We start from the raw sequence: 26791 nt of genomic DNA on the forward strand, positions 1-26791 counted from the left end.
ACCTGGGAAAGACATCTCTGGCCTTACCTCTTCTCTCAAAGGATGGGGGTGCTCTAACAAGACAAGTGGGGTGGGGAGCATCCCCTGGACAAAGCACTGAGCAACCCCAGTCACTTGCTGAGAAAGGAATAGGTTACCACAGGCAATTTCCCTACAGAGTGGACAGCACATTCCAGAAGCCTCTTGAACCACACTGATTAGCATGGAAGGGCTGGCCTTTCGCTCTGCTCTGCGTAAACAACCCAGCTCCTGACCTGAAGGCACTGCCCCCAGAATTCCAAGCTGCCAGAAGGCAGGATTCCTCACTGCCAGCTAAGCAGGGTACCTGAAGAGGGTGGAGAGGCTTCGGAAACCTAGACTACACTCTGCAGTGCCTGGCCCACCCCCCTGGACCTCTCTGAGCCAGACTAGTTCCTCTGTCACCACAGCTCCACGCTCATATTCTGAGGCTGTGGCACAAGTCTGGGCCCCACAATTCTCACAGCGGAAACCTCCCTGAGACTGACACTCAACAGTGTCTCTCAGAACTGCACTAGTGAGACTGCTCTGGCCTCAGACAAGAGCAGCGGCTCCCTTTCCTCCAGAGAGGGCACTGGCCCACTGGCACTGCCCTGGCCCAGGCTGTGGAAGTCACAAAAGAATGTCTACAGCTCTAACCCCGGATACCTGCAGCCCAGAGGGAGCTTGCCCACAATGGCAGGAAGAACACTAGACCACAAATAGGTCAGTATGAGATCCAGATCTGCCACAAATACAGGTCAGGTGTGGCTGTGCGCACCTGTCATGTTGGCACTAGGGAAGTTGAGGCAGGAGGATTGTTGTGAGTTTAAGGCTAGCCTAGTCTACATGGAAAGTGCCAAGCAAGCTTGGGATACAAAGTGAGACCCAGTCCCCAAACAAACAAAAACAATACAGGTAACCTCGATACCCAGGATAGACTGGTTCTGGGACCCTTGAATGCAGGGAGCATGCCGTTCATGCCCCTTTAATAAAGTGCTTTGCCCAGAGCCTACGGCCATCTTCCCTTCTCCAGTACTCTAGATTACTCACAATACCTAACACGACATACATGTACCACAAACAGTCATTAGACTGAGTTGTTCAGGAATAAAGACAACAAAAACAGTCTGTGCAGTTTAGTAGAAAGGCAATTACCATGACCTCAGAGCAGAGGAACAAGACCAGAGGTTCTCACACACAGAATTTGCAAAAAGTGAGGCCCAACAACAGGAGATGCCCAATGGGTCCTGTGGTTACACAGTAATAAGGAACAAGGGCAGCCAGGTGTGGTGGCGCATGCCTTTAATCCCAGCACTTAGGAGGCAGAGACAGGCAAATCTGGGTTCAAGGCCAGCCTGGTCTACAGAGTGAGCTACACAGAGGAACCCTACCTGGGGGGAGGGAGGCAGTGGGGGTGGAGTGGGGGACAAGGAGGGCCAAGACTCACCTTTAGAAGTCTATGGTTTCCCAAGGCCATGGTGAACAATAACCCATGTATATATAGGAAGCATCCGTCAGGATGAGTCCTCTAGGGGCACTAGAGGCAGACATAGTGGGTGGGTGGGTCTGGACTGTGGGACTTCAGCAGAGGGAGCTCCTCACAGGCAAAGATGATAGGGCAGGACCTGCTGTGAGGCACTGGGTGTCAATCACAGAACAGGATCCCTCACTGGGCACATGGCCACATGCCCCACTCTCTGTTTGGCTATGCCTAGGTTAAGTGTCACCCATCATGGAGAACACAAGTCCTCAAGGCCTCTTCAACTGCACACGAGAGCCCATGGAAATGCGGAATCTTAATGTCTTGGTCAGTGTGCTGTTGCTGGGAGACACCATGGCCAAGGCAACACATGGAAGAGTTTACTGAGGCTTACTCTTAGAGGGTTAGAGTCCAGGTCAGAGCAAGGAGCGTGGTAACAGGCAGGCAGGCAGGCAGGCAGGCAGGCAGGCATGGTGCCACTGGAGCAGTAGCTTACACCTGATCTGCAAGCATGAGGCAGAGAGCTGACTGGGAAGAGTCTTTTGAAACCTCAAAGCCCACCCCCAGTGACACACCCCACCTCCAACAAGGCCATGCCTCTTAATCCTTCCCAAAAACTTCCACCAACTGCAGACCAAGTATTAAAATACAGGAGCCTGGGGGCTGATGAGATGGCTCAGCAAGTAAGAGCACTGACTGCTCTCCCGAAGGTCCTGAGTTCAAATCCCAGCAACCACATGGTGGCTCACAACCACTCGTAATGAGATCTGACGCCCTCTTCTGGTGCTGTCTGAAAACAGCTACAGTGAACTTATTTATAATAATAAATAAATCTTTGGGCCGGAGTGTGTCATTCCTAAATTCAATTCCCAACAACCACATGAAGGCTCACAACCATCTGTACAGCTACAGTGTACTCATATACATAAAATAAATGAATAAATCTGTAAAAAAAAAATACAGGAGCCTGTGAGGGCCATTCTCTTTCAAATTACCACATTCAGTCTTACCTAGACAGTCCAGTCCTGGGGTACCCTCCCTGTGACAGTAGACTTTCAGGGATCCCTTGAGGAAGAGAGACAAGGTACAGGGTACACCTCTAGCCAACAAGCTCTGCCTGCTACAACCTGTATAAATGCATGCACGGTATTAGCAGCACATCCCACAGCAAGCTGCACTGAACCACAGCTGCTGGGAGGATGCAGAGACCACAGCTGGCTCTGATGAACTCCACCAGCAAACCTGTACCATTTTGTCCCAGGAAGGTAGTGGGCTCCACAGCTCTAGTACCTGGAAGCCCTCTGGCCACCACTCATTAGGGCCATAGCTTTTCTGGTAGATGTGGATACCTGGCCTAAACAGCTCCAGCCACCCCACATTCCCACTTGGCTTTGGCTGAGACTCTAGGCTATGCACGGACTCTGACCATTGCCCTGTGATTCACCATAGCACCTCTTGGCCCTTATGTAAGCTGTCCAGGGCCTGGTCATAGGCTATCCAGCTCTCCAGGGCCTCCTCGGCACCTTGGAAGAATGTTACCCAACTGCCTCTTGCTGCTAACACCGCAGGGAATAATCACTGTCTCAAGAAGCAGCCAGGTGGAGGGAGTTCCCTGACCCTTCTAAGCCTGAGCGTCCATCTTCCCCCAGCCACACCTTGGTAAATGACAGCACAGGACAGATGGGCAGATGACATAAATATAAAGAAAGGACAGAGAGTGGATGTAAAGATGATGGAGAAGCAAATATCATAAGAGAACAGATAGACGATGGATGGGTGGACAGAGAGATGGCTATAGACAGATGGGATGCCCCTGTCTCAAAGCAGCAGATGACCCCACTCTAGCTCCAGCACCCCAACAGGAGCAGTACCAGCCAATCAGAAGGAGACCTAGAGCCAAGTTCTGCTCTCAACATCTGTGGCCACAGGCAGGGTGGCAAAGTTCTGGGCTCCACATGTACAATGGAAGGCAAGTGACCAAGGAAAAAAATCAACAATGTCAATTCTAACCGCCACACTGGTAGCCATTCTTGGTCCCACCCCAACACATGGGTACGTAGATATCACTGCCGGACAGCCGGAGACCTGGGCCCAGCAAGCCTCAGTTTCCCCTTTTGTAAAAGACCTGACCAACTCTCAGAATACTTTGTAGTCTTAATTTTTTTCTTTTCTTTCTTTTTTTTTTTTTCAAGACAGGGTTTCTCTGTAGAGCCCTGGCTGTCCTAGAACTCACTCTGTACACCAGGCTAGCCTCGAACTCAGAAATCCCCCTGCCTCTGCCTCCCAAATGCTGGGATTAAAGGCGTGCCCCACCATTGGCATGGTCTTAATTTTCAAGACTTTAAAATATGGAGGAGAAAAGTGGGGACACGGTTCCTGCTACCATACCTTCCCCATCAGAACCGACTGAAGCCAGTGCTCTCTGCCTGGGTCCCACAGTCCTCTTGCCTTCCCAGAACCCTTCCAGGGAATTGCTTTAGCTTTACTGGGGGTCAGTGTCAAGGGTATTCCAGGCCTGTGGCTGCAGGGTGTGTGGGACTGAAACAGATGAAAGCAGCAGGATTCCTGGCCTGAGCAGGGTCCCAGCAGAGCCTGGCAGGAGAGCTGTGTTGCCCAACCCTCAACAGCCATCCCAAGACCAGGATACGGAGGCCACAGGAGCCCCAGACCTGCCGGGGAAGAGCCTGGTGAGTGGCCCAGTCCTCCACAGCTACTGAGAGACTCTCTCTGGCTTTGATCACCACCCCCTTGGGGATGCTGAGGTGCTAAGTGCTGAGAGGTTGTGGTTGCCATTCTATTTCCTGGGAGGACCCACCCCTCCCCTCAAATCTCAGAGCCTCACAGCATCACCAACTCTCAGCCTGGGAGCGGGTCCTGTATTCACAGGATGAACCTGGGACACCTAGGAGAGGGGAAGTACCACTGTCCCCACCCATAGAAGATGAACTGTGCCAGGAGGGACAGAGCTATCTAGAAATGTACCACTAAGCCAGCTTCAACACCAGGGACCTTGCCCCACCATGCAGAAGTCGGGAGTAGAGTGAAGAAGACTGAAACTCAGCTCCCACTGGCTTCTCTCTTGGGACCTACTAGCCACGAAACAGAACCCAACTCACTCCATGCTCCCATCTAATGGATGGGAGCATGCTCACATTTCTTTCTGTAGCTTTCCCCAGGCTCAGGCCATGGCCTGGAGACTCTTCCTCAGCAACTCCCCCCCCCCCCCCCATCAGCTTACAATAGGCATTGATTCTCTAAGTCCGTGATCTCAGAGGCTCACAGGAGGGACCCAAAAACCCTAATTCTGTGCCCAGTGATGTGTCCTGGGGCTGGGGCACAAGGAGGTCAGTCATCTTCAGTGATCCAAACCTTCCTCCCACTCGATACCCCGTCTGGCCCTTGAACACTGCCAGAGTATCCCCACAGAGCCTTACTGGCTCCGGGAGAAGCGGCGAGCTCCCCTGGCCAGCAAGAGGAGCCGATTAAGAAGCCACTTAGGAGCAAAGTGAGGGCTGTTCCCTGCATAGGCAGGCAGGGTGGGGACAGGGACAGTGCTGGCCAAGGGCTATATGTTCAGTTCCTGGAAAAAGCAGTGAGAGAAATGACGGGCGGGTCATCCTCCTACCGCCACATCCTGTTTTTATGGAAAACTAATCTAATTCCTGATTGTGAAGCCAGCAGCAGACATCCCCTGGGGGATCCCGGGGGGCCTCAGTGTCAGCCCCATAGGGTCAGGCCCCTTTGCCCAGTGTCCAGAGTGGCTACCCTCCCTGCCACCCCACCCTGGAAGGTGGTGGAGTTCCATCTTAACCACACTCTCCCCTCCCAGGAGAAGCTGCATCGACGGGCTTCCCTACCAGTGAAAGGCAGGCTTATTTTTATCCTCAGCCCAAGCTTGGACCAGACTATGTCCCACATGGCCTCAGTGGGTCTAGGGATGGGGACAGCTATCACCTGGAGATGCCACTCAGCACAGACAAGTCAGAGGTACTAGGTCATGGTATATTCCTGGGGCCTAGGCTGTGTTGGCAGCCTCGTGGCTGAGTCCTAGCCCAGTTCCCGAATGACCTCCGGGCCTCAGTTTCCTCATCTGTAAAGTGTGTCGGCAATTCCATGTGCCTTAAAGGCTACCAAACTAGAATCACTGTATGTATGCACTGTGACATGCTGTCAGCTTGTCCTTGGCTCTCCCAGCTTCCATCCTCACCTCCTAGAGACTGCTCGCTGAGCGTGCGTGTGAGGCTGCTGAGTCTCCAAGCAGCCGTGGAAGCACCAGGCTATGGAATTCTGAGACTGACTCTTGACTCCCATGGCCTTTGACCACAAAGAGCCTTTCTTGGCTTCCTGTGGGCCTCGAAGGGTCAAGGCTGAGCTCAGCCTCTTCGCAGGAAGGAAAAGGCCTAAAGACGACAACAGAACCAGCCCTTTCCCTGGGCCAGGCTTCAGGGGCAACACAGGAAGAACAGGTGGGCTTTTTTAGGGGCTCCATGGCAAGAAACCTGTGCAGCTGGTGGGGCTAGGGCAGGCCTCAATTACCTTACTCCTTAAAAAGACAGAAAGGGAGTGACTGGCTGTCTTAGTTAGGGTTTTACTGCTGTGAACAGACACCATGACCAAGGCAAGTCTTAAAAAAAAAGGACAACATATAATTGGGGCTAGCTTACAGGTTTAGAAGTTCAATCCATCATCATCAAGGCGGGAACATGGCAGCATCTAGGCAGGCATGATGCAGGAGGAGCTGAGAGTTCTACATCTTCATCTGAAGGTGACTAGTGGAAGGCTGATTCCCAGGAAGCTAGAGTGAGGGTCTTAAGCCCACACCCACAGTGACACACCCACTCCAACAAGGCCACACCTCCAAATAGTGCCGCTTCCCAGGCCGAGCTTATTCAAACCTTGACGCTGGCTAACACTGCTTCTGCTGAAGCCCATGTGGGCAGAGGCTGAGGGACAGATCACTGGGGGTTCTGGGTCCTATTCACCATTGCCAGAAGCAGACATACACTGGGAATGGGTTCTAACGCTTTGTCTTAATTCAGCTCCCAAAGGCCGAATTTCCAGACGCTGAAGGTCCCTGCCCACATCTGGCTTTGATCGGTAATAAAGGATTGCCATACAGTCAATGGCTGGGCACTTCTAAACCTCCCCACAGCTAGCACACACACCTTTCTGGTATTCCTGAATTAATACCTTTTAAAATCTATATTTCATCTCTGACATACAGAGTCTTCTAAGACCAATGGCAGCATCAATTCACAGTCAGGCCTCAGCAAAGGAAGTCTGACACCTTCAGCATCCTTCCTGCTGGGTCAGAGATAACACTACAGCGATGCTTGAGTATCTAGTCATCACTTTCCCTTTCAAAGAAATATGCATGGTTTGGTCTTCACCTGCCAAGCCCCGAGGGAACCAATGGTGCAGACACCACGAGACATCCAGCATTCAGCTCACATTATGCATCTCGGGGCCTGAAGCAATGGCCGGTCATACCCACCCACCCTGCAGCTGGCCACATCCCATGGACAGGAGACCTTACTCAGCTTCCCCAGGCCTATGACCTGCACAGCAGGGCCAAGGACAGCAGTTGCCACATGAAGCCACCATGACAGTGTAGTACATAGGGAGTTCAGAGCAGGACTTGCCCATAGACATTCAGCCAGAGGGCCTCAAAGTGGATAAAGTCATAGAGGGCGCCCCGGCCGTGCTCCTTCGGTCAGTGAATTCTGGCTCCATTCCCTGAGCTGTGTTCCTGGAGCAAGGACATCATCAGACTTGGTAGAAAATACCCTTAGCCACTGAGGCATCTCACTGGTTCAAGCCCATTTTTAAAGATGAAGGGTTCAAAGTATAGCCAAGCAGTCTAACTTCACCCAGCAACAGATATCTAATCACTCCCGTGTCTTAGTCAGGGTTTCTATTCCTGCACAAACATCATGACCAAGAAGCAGTTGGGGAGGAAAGGGTTTATTCAGCTTACACTTCCACATTGCTGTTCATCACCAAAGGAAGTCAGGACTGGAACTCAAGCAGGTCAGGAAGCAGGAGCTGATGCAGAAGCCATGGAGGGATGTTACTTACTGGCGTGCTTCCCCTGGCTTGCTCAGCCTGCTCTCTTATAGAACCAAGACTACCAGCCCAGAGATGGCACCCACCCACAAGGGGCCTTTCCCCCTTGATCACTAATTGAGAAAATGCCTTACAGTTGGATCTCATGGAGGCATTTCCTCAACTGAAGCTCCTTTCTCTGTGATAACTCCAGCTGTGTCAAGTTGACACAAAAAACCAGCCAGTACACTCCTGTCTCCAGGAGTAGACACCTAGATGCTCTCCTCACTTAGCCAACAGAATGCTCCAAGGCACACACCGCCAACAGGCAATGTGTGAGCAGACAGCTAACCTTTGCCCTGCTCAAGATGCACAGCTCCCTATAGCTGCAATCTGGCCTGCAGAGCGAGATATCCAGCCTGTGCACCAGCCCTGCCTCCCCCAAGTTGGATTTCATAAGGCATTTCCACCCACGGAACCTGCAGGGCTATCCCCCGAGAGGTGCGGGGCCAAGCAGTACAGTTGGTAACCTTACATCTGAAGACTTTAAAGAGACTGGCTGGGGGAGGGAAGCTCTACCACAGAATAGTCACAGCTGGACAATTGCTCCAGGGACCGCTGGCCAGACACTCAGCCCCACAGGAGCTGAGTGCAGTAGACATGTAGTGCAGTAGACCCTGATTTTGTTTGCTTGCTGTTGTTGTTTGTTTGGAGGCAGGGTCTCACTATATTGTTTCAGTTGTCCTGAAACTATGTAGACTAGGCTGGCCTTGAACTCAGAGATCCACTGCCCATGCCTCCCGAGTGTTGGGATTAAAGGCATGTAGTTTTTTTGTTGTTGTTTTTGAGTCAGGGTCTCACACTGTAGCCCAGGCTGACCTGGAATTAGGCAGTCCAGGCTGGCCTTAAATTAGCAACAATCCTTCTGCCTCGGCCTCCTAAGTGCTGGGATTACAGATGTGAACTGCCATACCCAGATGGCCAGCCCCACTTCCAAGGATGAAGGATTCATGGCTAACAAGATGACTCAGAGGATAAAGGTGCTTGCTGCCAAGCCTGACAGCCCAAGTTTGATCCCAGGACCTATATGGTTGAAGAAAAGACTGACTCCCCCATCTTGTCCTCTGACCTCCACATGCAAATCCATCCATCCATACTGTCTTAGTCAGGGTTTCTACTCCTGCACAAACATCATGACCAAGAAGCAGTTGGGGGCTGGTGAGATGGCTCAGTGGGTAAGAGCACCCGACTGTTCTTCCGAAGGTCCGGAGTTCAAATCCCAGCAACCACATGGTGGCTCACAACCATCCGTAACTAGATCTGACTCCCTCTTCTGGAATGTCTGAAGACAGCTACAGTGTACTTACATATAAATAAATAAATTAAAAAAAAAAAAAAAGAAGAAGAAGCAGTTGGGGAGGAAAGGGTTTATTCAGCTTACACTTCCACATTGCTGTTCATCACCAAAGGAAGTCAGGACTGGAACTCAAGCAGGTCAGGAAGCAGGAGCTGATGCAGAGGCCATGGAGGGATGTTCCTTACTGGCTTGCTTCCCCTGGCTTGCTCAGCTTGCTTTCTTATAGAACCCAGGACCACCAGCCCAGGGATGGCACCACCCACAATGGGCTGGGCCCTCCTCCAACAATCATTGATTGAGAAAACCCCTGCAGCTGGATCTCATGGAGACATTTCTTCAACTGAGGCTCCTTCCTCTCTGATGACTCTTAACTTACGTAAGCTGACACACAAAAGCCAGTGATGAACAGCCTTGTGAATGTGTAAGCTGAATAAACCCTTTCCTCCCCAGCTTGCTTCTTGGTTATGATGTTTTGTGCAGGAATAGAAACCCTGATTAAGACACACACACAGTCACATATAAAATAAAAATAATTTAAAACATCTAAACAAGGAGGGGGAAGGAGAATTTACTAAAACATAGTTTGGCCAGGAGTGGTGACACTTAATTCCAGCACTCCGGAGGCAGAGATGAGATGGATCTCTATGGGGCCAGGGCCAGCCTGATCTACAGAGTGAGTTCCAGGGCAGCCAGGGCTGTTACACAGAAAACGCTTGTCTTGAAAAACTAAAAACCAAAACAAAACAAAATTCTCCCCACCACCTAAAAAACAACAAAAACCTCAGTTTGTTCAAAAATGCAACAATGATATCTAATACTTTATGTGCTAGTTTAAATATTTAGATCTCTATTTTGAATTATGTGTGTATGTGTGCATCTGTGTGTGCACATGAGTGGGGGCCACAAGGTGCTAGATCCCCTGAAGCTGGAGTCCCAGGTGGTTGTGAGCACTTGATGTGAGAGCAGGGAACTGAACGCAGGTCCTTTAGAAGAGCAAAAAGCGCTCTTAACCTCTGAGCCACGCTAAAGCCCTGGATACCAATTTAAAAAAAAATAAAAATTATGTTAATTTATTCTTTTTCTTAAAGATGAAGGGTTCAGAACTCAGAGAAGCCATGTAGACTGCCCACGGGCATGCAGCAGCACAGCCAAGAGTCAGAACATCTGTGGACGGGGTGGGGTGGGGTTGGGGGGAGGATTCAACAAGAGGCTGAGCCTGGGACTGTCCTCTTCCTACATTGCAGGAGGAGGCCATTACACAGCATTATCAACCACAGTTCTAAAATGCTACCCAGAACCTACTGGGTTCTACATAGCTCAGGGGTGCTCTTGTGGCTAGCACCACACACACACAGCTAACATAACTCAGAACACACACAGTTCAATGAAGACTTCACAAATAACCAAATACAAGGGTTCAGCTCTGGATGACCTGGAGACTTAGCATGGGGAACAGAAGGCCTTTGCTGTATTCACACCACCAGGCCCCGACCACATTCAGGTGGGCTGTGTGATCAAGAGTACCTCAGGGAGGCGCCTGAGCCTAAATCTGACAGAGGAGCGAGGGCTTTGCTTTTTGCCCCATAAGACGGTTGGTTGGAGACACCTACCTCATCACCATCTCCTGAGGTCCCCAGCAGCTCTATCATCACCACCACCATCACACACACACACACACACACAGAGCAAAACTACAAGCAGTTGAGGCCCCTCAGCAGGGCCAGGCTTCCTCCAGTGAATGAGAAGAATCACAGTGTCTCCACACTGCAGCCGCACTTGGGGCCCTGAGTGCTTCTTGATTGGCCTCTCTGGAAGGGCCGTCATCTCTGGAATGTAACTCGGCCTGCTGGTCCAGAAGCTCTCGGGAGCTCCGAGTTCCTTAGCCTTGAGAGTAATGGTTCTAGCTCCTCCCACAGCCCCAAGGCCACACTGTCTTCAGTCACCTGGGTCTCTCTGATTTAGACAGCTGAAGCTCTTTGGCGTCAAGCCCTGTGCTTTATATAGCTGTGGGGGAGTTGGGGGGTGGAGGAGAGGTGCAGAGGGGCTGGAAGTGGTGGGAGAGGTCTGCCCACCCATGATGAGTCAAGGGTAGAGGTGGGAGGGAGAAGCAGAGGAGCTTGGCTGGAAAGTCAGGGACACAGAGCTTCAACGTGAAGACTCCCTGCTGTGTGGTCCTGCAGAAACCCAGCCTCACCCAAGGGTGCACAATGAAGCCGGTGGCCGGTGCTTCCCCAGGCTGGAGGATAGAGTCCCAGAAGGAAGGGGCTGACCACTGATTGTCAGTGTAACAGCAGACTGCGAAGGAGACACCTATACATACTGTCTTCCTTAGCTATCACGAAGAGGATCTGGAGCAGCCCAGGGACAGGTCACCCACAGCAGCCCTGACCACCCACAGCTGGCCCACCCCACACTTCACGTATTCACTCTCTAGGCTTGTTTTCACTGTGAGAACTGGACACTGATGCAGGAGGACCTTTATAGAGATCACTGAGCCAACTGCTCAGAGGCTGCTCAAGGAAGGCTGCCTAAGGCTTCAAGTTCCGCCAAGCCTTTTCCCCAGCCAGTACCACCCTTTGATCACCAACAACTTTCTTAGGTCTCTGTTTCCACAGCACTGTGAGCCTCTACCCCACACCCCTGATCCTTGGAGATTAGGGCCTACCCAGTTTTCCTTCCCTAGCTGGGAAGGTCTGTGCCCACTGATAAGGTCTGTGTGATGGTTAGTTTTAACTGTCAACGTGTCAGAAGCTACAATCAATCACCTGGGCAGTCTTGAGAAGTTGTCTAAATAAGGTTATCCTATGGGGGATTGACTTGATTGTTTATTGGTGTGGGAAAGACCCAGCCCACTGTGGGCAGCACTATTCCCTAGGCAGAGGGTCCTGGACTGTGTGAGAGTGAGGAAATCAAGCTGAGTAAAAGCGAGTGACTATAAACGTATTTGTTTTTCTCTGCTCTTGACTGTGGAGGTGATGTGACCAGCAGCCTCGAGCTCCTGCTGCGGTGACATCCCTACAGTGATGAACTGTAACCCAGAATCATGAGCTAAAAATAAACCAGTTTCTTCCCTTAAGTTGCTTTTTGGTCTGGATCCTTTATCACAGCCACCAAAATGAAATTAGGACAGCTTAGAATGTGGTCACCATGAGACCATGTCACCAGACAAGACTGGACAGGTGTGACCTCTGAGACCTGGAGCAACATCCACCTCATTACCTCCTCCTGGTCTCTGCTAACATTCCCTTCCCACCTACAGGATGGCAACTCCCAGCCTTCCTTGACCCCACTAAGCCAATATAAACAAGAAACCACAGATGCATGACACTGGGCACAGGCAGGTAGGAGCGTAACACAGGGTTGCAGTTTTGCCAGGCCCGGCTACCATCCCCAGGTGCAAGCTTCAAGGAATGGGTCCAGCCACCTCCACATGATGGAGCAGAAACAGGGACGGCCCTGTAGGGCCAGCCAAGGGCCACGCTGGATTCTGGAGGCTGAAAAGGAAGCAAGAAGTTGCACCCAAATGCTACAAGGCACGCTGTCCCAGATAAGGACAGGGATGGAGGACTGAGGGACAACTCAGCTGGTTGGCACACAGCCTCTGAGGAGACTGGGGACCATGGACTGCGCAGGGCTCCCTAGAGGCTCTGCAAGACATAGGTTGTCAGAGTAATCCACACCTACACCTTGTGAGCCCCTGGTGCAGCATCAGCCGAGCACAGGAACTACCCTATCCTTCAGACTTATGCCTGGGGTCCTCATGGACTCAGGGCAAAGTGGGGAAAGTAGGCAGGGTACAGAGGTAGCCATGACAACCCCTGGGGACAAGGACAAGAGGAATCAGGACACCAACACACAAGGCCCCAGGCCCAGCAGACCAAGGAGGCCACATTGTAAGGAGAGAACAAGGGCCCTGGTCAGACCTGTCAATCAGAACAGGATTACAAGGAGCAGGAGCAGCCACTCTGAGGCAGGACAAGGGCCCTGTGTTTGAAGTTGACCCAAGGACTGAAATCTGAGCAGGTGGACAGGGATGGGGTGGTGGTGATGGGACAGGACATTCTGTAAGGCACCCAGGCAGGTGGTAGGCAGGACAGACAGCATCCAGCCACACAGCAAAGCAGGGAGAGTCACGTGCGTAACGAGTGAAAAGAGTCTGTGGAAAGGCAGCCGTCTACACAGCGCAGGCAGCAGTCACACGGGTTAGGGCCCGCCCCTAATGTGACGCCATGAAAACTGGAAGAGGTGTGCCACGCAGACACAAAAACACTCAAGATACACGGTGAATGGTGGGGGAAATGTCGAATTCATAACAAACTCCAAGGGCCAAACCTAAAGGAAGCCAAATGGCACATGCATGCCTGTAATGCCAGCCTTTGGGTGTGGGTGCAAGAGGTTGAGGTTAGCCTGGGCTACTCAGTGATATCCTGTCTCACCTGGAGCTCAGCATATAGCTCTGTTGGTCGTCTCCTTACCTAGCAGGAATGCAACCCTGGTTCAATCCCTAGTGACATATAAACCAGGCACGGCGGCACACACATGGCATCCCAGCACACCAAAGGAAGGTCGGGAGTTCGAGAACATCCTTGGCTACATATGAAGTCTGAGGCTAGCCTGAGTTGCAGAGGACCCTGTCTCAAAATTAAAAATAGAGCTGAGGAGAAAACTCAGTAGAGCGTTTGTGCCATGAGCAGAACCTGAGTCCAGTCTCAAGAACCTACATGTTTAAAAAGCTGGGTAGCAGCCGGGCAGTGGTGGCGCACGCCTTTAATCCCAGCACTTGGGAGGCAGAGGAAGGTGGATTTCTGAGTTCGAAGCCAGCTTGGTCTACAGAGTGAGTTCCAGAACAGCCAGAGCTATAGAGAGAAACCCTGTCGCAAATAAACAAAACCAAACCAAAACAAAATAACAACAAAAGCTGGATAGCCTGGTGTGGCAGTGAATGTTTTCATCTCAGTATGAGAGGCAGAGGCAACCAGAGCTCTGTGAGTGTAACGCTACCCTATTCTATACAGCAAGGTTCAGTCCAGCTAGGGCTTTATGGTGAGACCCTGCATAAAAATAATTTTTTATCAAACAGCTTAAAGCTGAGTGTAGCAGTGCATACCAGTGCTGGGGGGACAGCCACGGGTCGCTTCTTGGGTTTCCTGGCCTGCAGTCATAGTCCAACTGGAGAGTTATAGGTTGCTGAAAAATCTCTCAGAAAACAAGGTGGCCAGCTTCTAGAATAAACACTTGAGGTTGACCTCTGACCTCCTTGTGCACCTGTGTACATACATGAACACACCACATACACACACACACACACACACACACACAGAGAGAAGAAAGAGAAACCAAATCAAGAAGATGCTCAATTTTGGGGGCTTGTGAGATGGCTCAAAGGTTAAGAGCACTGACTGAAAGTCCTGAGTCCCAACAACAACATGGTGGCTCACAACCGTCCATAATGAGAACTGACACCCTCTTCTGGTGTGTCTGAAGACAGCTACAGTGTACTTATTTATAATAATAAATAAATCAACCAAAAAGAAACAATAAAAACAAAAAACAAAAATAAATAAATAAATCTTTGGGCGGGAGTGAGCAGGGTTGACCGGAGCAAGCAGAGGTACAAAATCAATTCCCAACAACCACATGAAGGCTCACAACCATCTGTATAGCTACAGTGTACTTGCATACATAAAAATCAATAAATAAATCTTTTTTTAAAAAGATACTCAATTTTTTTAAATGGCTGAAAGACATAAAGAGACACAATGAAGCTAGAAAGTATCACACACTGGACTCAAGAGCCAGCTCAGCCAGCAGGAGTCCACAGAAAGCAAACTGAAGCCACGGGAGCCCCCCCTTCAGCAACTTGCACATAGGCTGTAGGCACCAGGGTATAGAGTCTGGAGGGGTCTGGAGTTTGCACATATACCCTCTTCCCCTGTACTCATGAGAGGTCCTCCCCCCACCCCCCAGGACACAAACAGAACAGTGAGTCTTGTGAGGCAGGAGGATTTGGAGTTGTAGGACTGCCTGGGAGTGAGACCTTGAAGGAGAAGATAAAAAGGGAACAGTACCACACAGCAGCCGGGATGAAGCTCACACGCCCGAGCAAAGATGCTGGAGAGGCCCATGACCCGCGGGCTCTCTGAAGCCCAGACGCAGCCAAGACAGCCAGGGCTGGAGGGCAGCATGGGGGTCCCTTCACTGTCTGGTTCTGGAATGGTTGTTTGGAAAGCCTCAGGTGTTGAACCTCACCAGACAGTGCTACAGAGCTACGGGTTCCACTGGGTGCTGGTAACACGCAGGGCTCTGTGCAGGCCTCGGTGCTCAGGTGCACCGGAAACTGGGCAGTGGCGGGGGACCCCAGAGCCTCAAAGAGCCTGGGGCAGAGCAAGTCTTACAGACACATTTACCAAGTGAATGACGAGGATAGTGACCAGACATCAGGAGGAGAGGACAAGTGAAGAGACACTGTTGTGGGGGGAGGAGTGGCAGAGTGACCTAGTCCTGGATGAGTGACATGTCTGGAACCCTAGGGGACCCACCCAGGAAGGTAGAGCAGGGAAATTGCTGACAGGATACATTGAAGGGGCTACAGCTGAAGGACAGGACTTCTGGCAGTGAGCAAGGACTATGTACCCCAACTATGATCCACATCTCCTTAGAAATAGGCTCAGACAGCGGTGGTGGCTCAATGCCTTTAATCTCAGCACTAGGGAAGGAGAGGCAGGCAGATCTCTGTGAGTTTGAGGCCAGCCTGGTCTGCAGAGTGAGTTCCAGGACAGCCAGGGTTACAGAGAGAAACACTGTCTCTAAGACCAAAACAAAACAAGCAAACATAAGCAGGCTACCTGGGCTGTGGAGACCTGATGGATAAAAGTGTTGTCATGCAAGCCTGACAACCTGAATGCTTATCCCGTGGCAGTGTCTGTGATCCCAGCACTCCTGGGATGAGAGGCAGAGATGGGAGAGTCTTCCAGAAGCTCACAATCCAACTAGCTGGAGGACACACTACAGTGGCAAACAAGATAGATCTTGCTTCAAACAAGGTGGAAGGTACAGAGCAGTATCTGAGGCCGACCTCTGACCTCCACATACGTGACATAGCACACACACAGACCTTCACATGTGTGACATAGTACATACACACCCTCGCACATGAAAATGTCCACACAGGCACATTCAAACACAAAAATAAACTTTAAAAAAAAAAAGAAACAAGGCCTTGCCCCCTTAGAGGCCACTCTCCCACCAGCTGCCATGTCTTGGGGAGATAGGTGAGACTGGAAGGCCAGAGGTCCAAGGCTCTCATAGTAGACAACGTTGCTCGGGGGATTGCTTGGAGGAAAGGACACTGGCGTGTGCTTTCGAAGGCAGGGACAGCAGTAGGTGCCACAGGCCTCAGCAGCACAGGCAGGAGAGGGCCTGGATCTACACGGGGCTGGAAGAAAGCATGCACCCAAGAGATTGGCCACTCAAGGTAGACTCAAGGTAGACTCCATCAGAGGGAAGGAAAACAGTCCTGGCCCCACTCAGACAGAGGAGATAGGGCTGGCTAACAGGCCACAGCCTGCAAGGCTGCTGAAGGCTGCATGGGACCATCTCACTGTCGGTTATGCGGGTAACAGAAAGCTGGCCAGGACTGGGAGGACTCAGCTATCCTCAGAGTGATCTTAGGCAACCTGGATAACCTGCCCACCTGTTCTTTCCCAAACAGGACAAGAAAAACCCTACAGAGGACAGAGGTCATAGTACGAAGCTCAGCGCAGAACGTGCAGGGGCCATGAGGGTCATGCTAGAGAGGGAAAGGAAAAATAAAAACAGCTGTCAGGCTAGTGATGGTCTCATTTCCCTTTTAAAGATTTTAGCCAGGCAGTGGTGGCGCACACCTTTGGGAGGCAGAGGCAGGCAGATCTCTGTGAGTTCGAGGCCAGCCTGGTCCACAGAATGTATAAGTGGGGGACGGGAGGAGGTACACACGAGGGCAGGCGCCCTCCGAGTCCCATAGAGGGTGTCTGAGTCTCTGGAGCTAGAGTCATCGATAAACATGAGACCCTGTAGGTGTGGTGCTCAGAGCTGAATCTCCATCCATTCTCCGCAACAGCGGTACACACTCTTGGCTGCTGAGCCATCTCTCTCCAGCTCCCTCACTGCCCTTTTAAAATTCCCTGGAACATTGTCGGGATGTTGCTGTTAACCACTGTTTTAACCATAAACAGAAATCAAGTATGTGAGAGAGAGGGCGGGCCAGGAGCATGCTGGAGCCACAGCAGAGGCAGGCACACCTGCTGGAAGCTGGGATGTAAGGGGACAGCAGACAGACAGCAGGCTTTGGGGGGAGGAGGGTCCAGGAGGCGAATATCAAACCCTACGCTTGCAGTCTCCAAAGCTCACCTCGGGACCCATACCTCATCCTCGGGTCCCCAGCATGTACAGGCTTCCAGTGCAGACCCTGGGGATGAAGATTCTTGGAAGGGTGGCCAAGACTTGGAGGGCAAAGATGGCTTCTAGACACAGGAGGAGAATCAGGCAGCAGGGAGAGCCTAACGCTCACCCTCTGAAGGCTGAGCAGAAACTCTGCCTGTACAGTTCAGGGAGATAGACAGGTCGTATGGTGGTTTGAATGAGTTTGGCCCCAGAAGGCTTATATATTTGAAAATTTGGTCCCCAGTTGGTGGACTGTATAGGAAGGATTAGGAGGCGTGGCTTTGTTGAAAGAAGTGTGTCACTGAGTGGGCTCTGAGGTTTCGAAAGCTCCCTGGGCCCAGTCACATGCTTTCTCTACCTCCATCGTAGTGGCTCAGATGTAAGCTTGCAGATACCCCTCCAACACCATGCCGGCCTGACACCATGTTTCTCACCAGGATGGTCATGTAACCCTCTGAAACTGTAAGCAAGCCCCCAACTAAATGTTTTTGTGTTTTATTAAGTTGCCTTAGTCATGCTATCTCTTCACAGCAATAGAACAGTAACCAAGATAGGCCAGCCTAGCTTCACGTTCCCCAGAGCCCAGCAGCTGTTCCCTAGGCCCATTTTAGGCTGCCATTCAATGGGGGTAAGGAAACCACAGGAGGCCGAGGTGGCCACCATCCCTCTGCAGCCTGAACCCAGGGTTCAGAAACGGTCCCAGCTATATATACTCACGGAGAAAAATAGCGTGCACATTGCAGTCTGGTAAACAGTCCAGTCGTGGCTGACCCTGTCAGCCCGTTAGAGAGAACCAAAAATACCCCCTATAATTATGCTATTAAAACATACCAGAAAAGCGGAGCCACCCCACTCAGCAGGGGTTCCTGGGATGTCTACAGGGAGTTGGGAGGCTGAACATACTGACTAAGGCATCTGGTAGCACCCAAGAGGCTGGTCTGGCTGGACAGCTATCCTTGTCCCCTCTAAGATGATGCTTGCTTCCCATGGTGGTCAGTTCCCCAAGGGACCAGTGGGAGTGGCTACCTGGACAGCCTATGGTCTTCATGCATAAATGCAACAGGACCCACCCAGTATCTCCTCAGAGGGACATGTGAAAGGCAGAGGTGTCCTTGACACCAGAAACTTAGGTGCTACTGAAGGGAAGGCCGAATTGGAACCCCAAAACAACCATGGATGTTCCAACAACAAAAGAGATGAGGGGACAAGGGCGTAGCAGTAGGTGACAGGCAACAGATGCCACCACGCTGAGACCAGAGAGAGCTAGGGAGGACCAAGGCCTCTTGGGAATGGGGGTGGGGGGTTGGGAATTCAAAGGGTTCAAGTGGAGTTTATGCCAGCTGATCTGAGCCACATCTAGCCACGGTCCAAAAGTATTAAATGAAAAACTCCAGAAGTATGCATTTCATAAGTTTTTAAATTATTTTGTGTATGTATTTGTGTGTGTGTGTGTGTGTGTGTGTGTGTGTACGTACATGGGATTTGTATAAACTTTTGGGAGCCTTTACCTACTGAGCCATCCTACCAACCCTTACCTTTGGGGGTTTTTTGTTTGTTTTGTTTGTTTGCTTGTTTTAAAAAAGATTTATTCATTTATTATATGTAAGTACACTATAGCTGTCTTCAGACACACCAGAAGTGGGCATCTGATCGTATTACAAATGGTTAAGAGCCACCATGTGGTTGCTGGGAATTAAACTCAGGACCTCTGGAAGAGCAGTCAGTGCTCTTAACCGCTGAGTCATCTCTCCAGTCCCTGTTTGTTTGTTTGTTTGTTTGTTTGTTTGTTTTTTGAAGCAGTGTTTCATTATTAGCACTGGTTGCCCTGGAACTCTGACACCTACAAACCAGGCTGGCCTTAAACTCACAGAGATCAGTCTGTTTCTGCCTCCCTCGTGCTGGAAATAAGGGCTTGTGCCACCATACTTGATGTAAAAACCTTTGAATGCATTACATGGTGGTAATTATTTAATCTTATTATTAACTATGAGGTTAACCTCTGTGCCTAATATGTAAATTAAATCTGACCACAGGTGCATATAGAGCGGTGAACTACATCAAGAGTTTGTTAGTACAAGGGCAGGTTTCCAACATCCACCACAGGTATTTGTTTTAGGAAAAAATGGCTTATGGACTACACTACAAGAGGTCCACCAGGATTTTCTCTTTGCTTTTCCTGGTGCTGGGGACTGAAGCCAGGGTCTCACACGTCCCAGGCCACCATCCTATCACTGGGCTACTCCACCAGTCCCTCTTTCTACCCTTTACTTTGAAAAAAGGGCCTGATAAGTGACCCATACAGGCCTTGAACCTATGATCCCCCTGCCTCAGCCTCCAACGGAGTTGGGATCACAGGCTTTGGTCACCAAGACAGTCTTGTCATGAACCATGTACCAAACAGATAAGGGGACAACTATAATTGAAACTTGTCTGTGGGGCAAGCTTTAGGCTCTGCCCAACCTCCCTCCCATGCGGCCACTCCCTGCTCTTGCTCCTGGAGGCCTCTCTACAAAGGGGGAGGGGGGATAGGCACAGGGAGGACTCCCCAGGCCCCACCCAGTCCCAATGACACTAACTCTAGTGCACCACTTAGCCCTAGCTGGTGCCCTTCTAAGGAGGCAGAGGGCCATGGAATGCCACAGTGACCTCATCCTTAATAGCCTAGCGACCTATTCCTTCCCTCTGGACTGGCTACCCGCCCCCCCCCCCATGCTATACCCTCCTCTTCCTGGGTTCTCTCTGCCTCCCAAACCTTCAGAACACAGCAGCAGGCAGCTAGGACATCTGCCCTGTCCACTCACACTGTCCTGACCAGATAAGAAGGGAGCAGACCTCGGAGGGCCCACTGGGGTGCCCCACTTAGAGGGACTTGTTGGAGATAACCTGTTTGGAGTGTCATTATTAGAACTCTTTGGGGGTGGAACTCTTTGGGGGCTCTGTTTTGGATGCTGTTCCTGAGGAATACCACGTTGGATGGCATCTTCGGGCCCCTGTGAGGCTAACAGGAGCCTGTTGGTTGGTGTAACTGTTGCCTTTGTTCCTCTCCACCTATGAAGAGCTGCAGAGGCTCACAGTGCCCTCAGGCCTGGCAAGGAGGAGGTAAGAGCGCTCTCACCTCTACCTCTTACATCAATCCCGCCTCCCACCCCCACCCCATGCCCAGGCACCACTGGCCTGGAACCAGCACTAGGCTCCTGGCTGCCACCCAGTACTTTGTCCCACAAGACCTCGATGAGAGGACGCATGAATGAACTTAGAAGGTCCAGGGAGCTGCACTCTGAGCGCGGCTCCGTGCTGCACGCAGGGTACAGGACTGGAGACCCCCTCAGAGTCAGGGCCTGTGCGAAGAAAGTGAGGGCCTTGCCTAAGAAGAGTCCTCTGTGCGGAAGGGAACGCAGTGGTGGGAAGCCCTAGAGACCTGGCCGAGCCGCTGAAGGCCAATGTCATCACACAGCACGCAGCACGCATGGGAAAGCACTCAGGGGCGCCTGGCCACCAAGAAGGAGGAAATCACCGGATGAAGGACTGGCCTTTCTCCAAACACAGCTGACCTATCCACCTCCCCAGCCTGGGTGTGAGATCACAGCGCGGGAACCGGAGATCAGAGCCTGGAAGTGGCCTTAAAGCTTTTATAGGCCCACTTACGGGGGAGGAGATGAGGCCTAGAACGAGGTTAAAGGCCAGACGAGTTCAGAGCGAGATGAAGGGACTGGCCACCGCCGGCTGTTGTCTTCCACCCACAGACTCATCCACCCGCAGCATATACTCCAGCAGACTCCCTTTGTCCTCCTAGTGACCTGAAAGAGGTACCTGCCAGCAAAGAGGGCAAAGAGAACGGCACCCCGAGGTTCTCCCTTCCTATCCTTATGCTCTTGGGCCTGTGAGTTAATTCCACGAAATTCTTCTTAATTTTCAACAGCTACATTCTGACAGCGAGACCAAAAGCTAACAGTGAGGTAGAAGGCAGAACTGAGCCTTAGAATCAAGAACTAAATGTATATGACAAAGTAAAACATCTAATTACACTTCTAAACTAGGTAACAGAACTGAAAGGGGATCTCAGAGGCACAGAGAGGCGGTTCCCATGGGGCCCAGACGTGGAGTCCAAGGGCTGGCCCTCCCCAACTCTTGACAGTTAAGAGAGCAAACTCAGTGTCATCCTACAAGCAGGCAGAGACACCGCCCAGGAAGTAGTCTGGGGCTGGGATCAGAAGCCAGCACTTCTGCCCACCCCAGCAAGGTCACTTCCTCTTTAGGACCCTCCCCCTGGCTGCCAGTGACCACCTGCAATAAGAAAATGGTGACAAGGGATCCTCCCTCAGTTCTCAGGTCCCTAGCTCCTCCCCTAAACACACCAGGACCCAGTGGGCTTCCTGTCCTGCTTACCCATTCCCTCCCAGACCCAGCATGAGGCAGGGTCCCGCCCCTCTGCCAGGCCCTGTCACTGAGGCTCAGCAGGGAGTCCCCCACATCGTGGCAGAGGGAAGTGGGACCTCACCCACTGGGTGGCTACCAAGACTGCAGTACTGGTGGCAGGAAAGGCTTGGTTCTCTCTGTTTTATTGCTCTTTCTGGCCCTGAGTTTCAATAGCTCTGACCACTGAGTAAGGGCTGTCTGAAGAGGGTGGGTGGGCAAGCCCGATAACCGTTCCCACCTCCCGGCCCAGAGTGGACAGCTAATGGTGACCGAGAAAACATTCTGAGAAGGGAGACACGTCCCCACTGTAAACAGTGATACTTCTCGGTGACAAGCCGTCGAGCCCAGGTGCCACTCTGTCACGGATGTGCCTCCCATGCTATGGCGAACGAAGGAAGAAAACAGAGACCACGTTGCATTACCACACACAGGTCTTCACCGGGAGGGAGGGAGCTTTCTCACTACCTGGCTCTTGCTTGGATTTTAAGTTCCTGGTTCCTCTGTGAGGCCAAGAATCAGGAGACCTGGTCCTTTCTCTCTCAAGCACAAAACATCCCTCCTGAATCCAGATCCCTAGGTCTCCAGGTCACCGGGTTAAGTCTGCCTGGGTTGGTCACTATTCCCATGGGACTAGGGCATCACCTTGCCTGACTTTCCAGATTAGGGGAGTGGCAAAGAGGCTAAGCACCCCAGGATGATTCAAACCTTCAGGAAGGCCTGAGACAGCACCCAGCATTTAAGATGACTAACCTGTGAAGACCTTGTTTCCAAAACATAGGACTCAAACTGTTCAGAGGGTGGAGGGTGAGGGAGCCCTCACAAGAGATGGAGTGAACGTTCCACCTCCAGCAAGAGGTCCCGCAGTGATGACTACACCCCATAGAAATGAACAGGATGCCAGCATCCCCTACGTCACCACACAGAGCTCTTAGCTGGCTCTGTATCCCTTGCCCACCTCCCCAGGCATAAAGAAGACTGTTGGTGGCCAAGCCCACACCCAGGCTCAGTGTCAGGGTAGGTGTGGCCTGTGCCTAGATATGTTCTCATGAATGAATTTTATTGGGGGGACAGTTTGAGCCTAAGGAAAGACAGGAGCATTAGTCATCAATATTCTTTTGAAAGCTCCCCAGGTGACTAACACACAGGCTGGGTGGGAACCCCCAAAGCTGGCAAAGCCTCCTTCACATCCTAACCAGACTCAGTCTGGAAGCTTCCTCTGACACCCACATACTACAGCTGAAAAGCCAGGGGACCTCAGAGCCCAGACTGATCCTTGGAGGGTAAGGATAAATTCTAGCTAGTAGCACTGCTGTCCACGAGCTAAGAAATGATTTTGCATTTTTTTTTAACTGCTGGAAAAAAATATCAGAGTATTTCATGATGTGAAAGCATTCACCATCTGGCCTGTCAGAGAAAAGTCTGCCGGTTTTGTTTAAGCACGGCCCTTGTCTGTGAAAGAGGACCTCTTCCATGAAGATGGAGAAGCCTTTCTCTGCACACAACAGGACCACCTCTTCCCTGCCCTGCCCTCCTTGTTCCCAAGTGTTGACAGTCAGTGAAGGAGCCTGAGAAGCAGCTCTTGTTGAATCTTTAAGAAGGGTACCCGTCTTCTACATTCTCATCCACCCATTCTGCTTATATTTACAGTCTGACCGTCTACAGGCCAGCGAGGAAAAGAAGCCACAAATGTGGGCCCTAGACCTTGGCTCTCCTAAGTCCGGGCTGAGCTGAGGACAGTATCCGCTGGCCCCTCCTTTCAGAGCTCAATGGTTTTCATTGATTCCTGCCTTGAAAAATCCCCCCCACCCCCCCACCCCGGTCTCACCACATTTTGGTCCTACAAATCAAAACTTGGCCTGTGTGGAAGTCATTGCCCGGGTTGCCTGACACCCCCCGGAGCCTGTTCCTGAAACAGGGTGCACAAGCAGTGTCCGTGGAGAGATGGAGGGAATCACGCACAACCCCCCCACCTCCAACAGATGGACTTCCACGAGGCAGACCAACTTTCACAGTGGGTACACTGACTCTCTGTGGGCTAATTTAATCAGACCCCGAGGAAGGTCACATGTGGAGGGGTGCTGACTGCTTCAGGAGGTGTAAGGGGGTGAGCAGCTGGGCAAGGTGCCCTGGGTGAGGCTGGGAGGGCGGCAATGGAGCCCAGCACCTATGACACCAAAAGAGAGAAGCTCTTTGCAAGAAAGGGACGTATGCCAAGGTAGGGGATCTCCAGTTCTGACATCAGGCAGAGCCTCCTGGGGCGCCCTGTGCCCCAGTCCCTCTGGAAGGTAACCAAGTAGGGCACAAGGAAGACAGGAGCTTAGCATTGGACAGACAACCTCGGAACTGAGACTAAGAACTGCGCCTAGGGCTGGAACATTAGTTCTGGTAGGAAATTTCTGACTTGAAAAGCTCCAGGCAGAACGCCACCTTCTCCCAGATTGGTCAGGAAGTCATGATGCAAGTTTGATTTTTTTCTTTCTTTCTTTCTTTTTTCTTAACTACGAAAGAGAATAGAAAGTCGCGCTCCCCTCACAGCTCAGACACTAACAGCCCCTTGCCCGGGCCTCTCCTCCCAGCCCGCGTGGAGACGCCCAGCGCTATCTGGGGCTCTCGCGGACCCGCGCCTCGCCGTTGCCTGCCGTGCTTTCCACTCGGTGCCCGGGCCGGGCCCGCCGAGGCCGCCAGCGCGCTCACGCCTCTGGAATGCGAGCGCCCTGGGCCGCGAGTCCCGCGGAATCTCCTCGCCTATGCTCGCCCGCCGGGGCGGCGCGGCGCAGGGGGACGCGGACGCAGCCTTCCCGCCCGCGCCCTCCACTCACCCGCCAGGAGCGTGCAGGGCAGCAACAGCCAGTAGAGCCCGGCGCCCAGCACGTGCGGCTCCATGCCCCGCGGCCGGGGGACCGCCCGGGGTCGCGCCGCCGTGGCTAAAGGGAGGTGCGAGGGCCGGAGGAACCGCGCGCCATGGCACTCTGGGCGGGTCTCCGCACGTGCGGCGCGCGGCTGCTGTGACCTCCCGCCGGCCTCGATCTCGGGTCGCCGGCCGGCCCGGCCGCGCCCTCTGGTTCCCGACGGCCGGATCCCGCGCACGCTGGGTTGTCAGCCCGCCCGGCTCGGAACTCACGGCGGCTCGTGGAGGCCGAGCTGGGCCGGACGGCGACGCGGCGGCTCTCTCCCTGCTCCCGCCTGCGGGCCTTTATAAGCTCGGCCCCCGCCCTCCCTGGAGTGCCCGCCTCCGCGCTTCCCCCGACGGCCAGGCGCGCCCAGGCACCCCCTCGCTGCCCAGCGCAGTCTGCTCGAGCGCCGGCCCTACTAGCCTGGCTGGTGCCGGTGACCCGGAGACCTCGACCCGCGCGCCCCCCAAACCCTCCTTCAGCCCAGCGCAGTTACTCGCACTGTGCCCGTGGGGCGCTTCTCCCTGGGGCTCCGGGGCCTGGGACCCGGGGTGGGGGCAATACAAGAAGACTCCCAAAGACCTGACCCACTTAGTACCCACGCGCAACTGCGCCCCTCGTGGTTGGAGCAACTTTCGCTTTGTTCCCCAAGCCGTGATGGCGCAGCGCCCTCTGGGGGCTGTCAGAGTCCCTAACTGTGGCACTGGCGGCCACGCTGGCTAGGCCTTGGTGGTTGGGGTGGAGAGACACCTTACTGCTGTGGCATCAGACAGCTGCATCCCACTGTGGTCTGCGTTGGGGCTTTGGGACTGCTTCCAGTCACACCTGCCCCCACTGTGTGGCTTGGCTTTAGTCAGTGTGCTACAGACAGTAGCAAAAGCTGACAGAGCACCTGCTGTCCCATTGGTGGCCAGACAAGGTCTGAGTCCGGCACGTGCCCGGTACCTCACCCAAGCCGCCTTGGTTTGGCTCAGTCTTCCGTATTAAGGTGGATAGGAAAGACGAAATGAAAAGGGGTCAAGAACGGCACAGTTGGACCAAGTTCAGGATGCACTGGGAAATGAGTAGCATTAGGGGCAGAGGCTTAACCGGGAGCGGTGATGATGTGACCCTTTTGAGCCTCAAGGCACCAGCAGGCTAAAGTCAATCACACTTCAGAACCTTCAATTTTCCAGAACCACCAGAAATGCAGGCTTTCCCTGGACATATAGTATTTAAACTGCCTAGCTTGGTCTCCAAGACTCACCTCTAGTCTGACTCTGAAGGGGTGCTGCTAAGACACGGGAAGGTTCAGAAATTCATTCAGACCTGCTCCTTGAGCAGCAGTTCTCAACCTGTGGGTCGTGACAGCTATGGGCCTTGAACGACCCTTTCATAGGGGTTGCATAATAGATATCCTACATAACAGCTATTTACATTATGATTCATAAGAGTAGCAAAATTATAGGCCGGGCGTGGCCTTTAATCCCAGCCCTCGGGAGGCAGAGGCAGGCAGATTTCTGAGTTCGAGGCCAGCCTGGTCTACAAAGTGAGTTCCAGGACAGCCAGGGCTACACAGAGAAACCCTGTCTCAAAAAAAAAAAAAAAAAAAAAAAAGAAGTAGCAAAATTATAGTTATAGCAACAAAATAATTTTATGGTCAAGGGTCACCACAACATGAAGTGTCTTAAGGAATATTAATTAATTAATTATTAATTAATAATAAATAAAAATAATTAATAATAAATAAATAAGCAATATTAGAAATTAATTAAGCAATATTAGGAAGGTTGAGAACCACTGTCCCAAAGGAACTGAAATGTTTATGTCTCACAACCATTGAAGTAGTTGTAGGGTAAAAACAGAAAGGAACAAACAGGGGAACTCTCAAAAAAACTAAACTGTATCCTACAGTGTTGTAGCAGTTTAAAGAGCATCTGAAGACTCCCTGAATTGTGGGAGCAGCTTCTAAGATACAATGTTACCATTGAAAAACTGGCGCCACCCTTGCCCGCCACAGCAAGTATGCAGTCTTGGCATGCAAGCAAGCCTCCTTCCTTTTGATATCCTGGTCAGTCACACACAAGCATTACCTAGGTCAAAAAAAACTCACAAAACAGACCAGGACAGTGGTGGCACACGCCTTTAATCCCAGCACTTGGGAGGCAGAGACAGGTGGATTTCTGAGTTCGAGGCCAGCCT

The 26791-nt window shown here is 52.1% G+C and overlaps 1 protein-coding gene across 2 annotated transcripts in view; it reads right to left on the minus strand.

Annotated features, from left to right (window-relative positions):
- Nucleotides 1-24893, minus strand: part of Piezo1 (piezo-type mechanosensitive ion channel component 1) — a 69632-nt gene extending 44739 nt beyond the window's left edge. For both annotated transcript variants that reach the window (NM_001037298.1, NM_001357349.1), the window contains exon 1: nt 24539-24893. In NM_001037298.1, the coding sequence (NP_001032375.1) occupies nt 24539-24602 (64 nt within the window). In that variant the 5' untranslated portion in view covers nt 24603-24893. The remainder of the gene's footprint in view (nt 1-24538) is intronic.
- Between the last annotated feature and the right edge of the window lie 1898 nt (nt 24894-26791).

This window comes from Mus musculus, chromosome 8, assembly GCF_000001635.26.
Source record: "Mus musculus strain C57BL/6J chromosome 8, GRCm38.p6 C57BL/6J".
Lineage (NCBI taxonomy): Eukaryota > Metazoa > Chordata > Mammalia > Rodentia > Muridae > Mus > Mus musculus.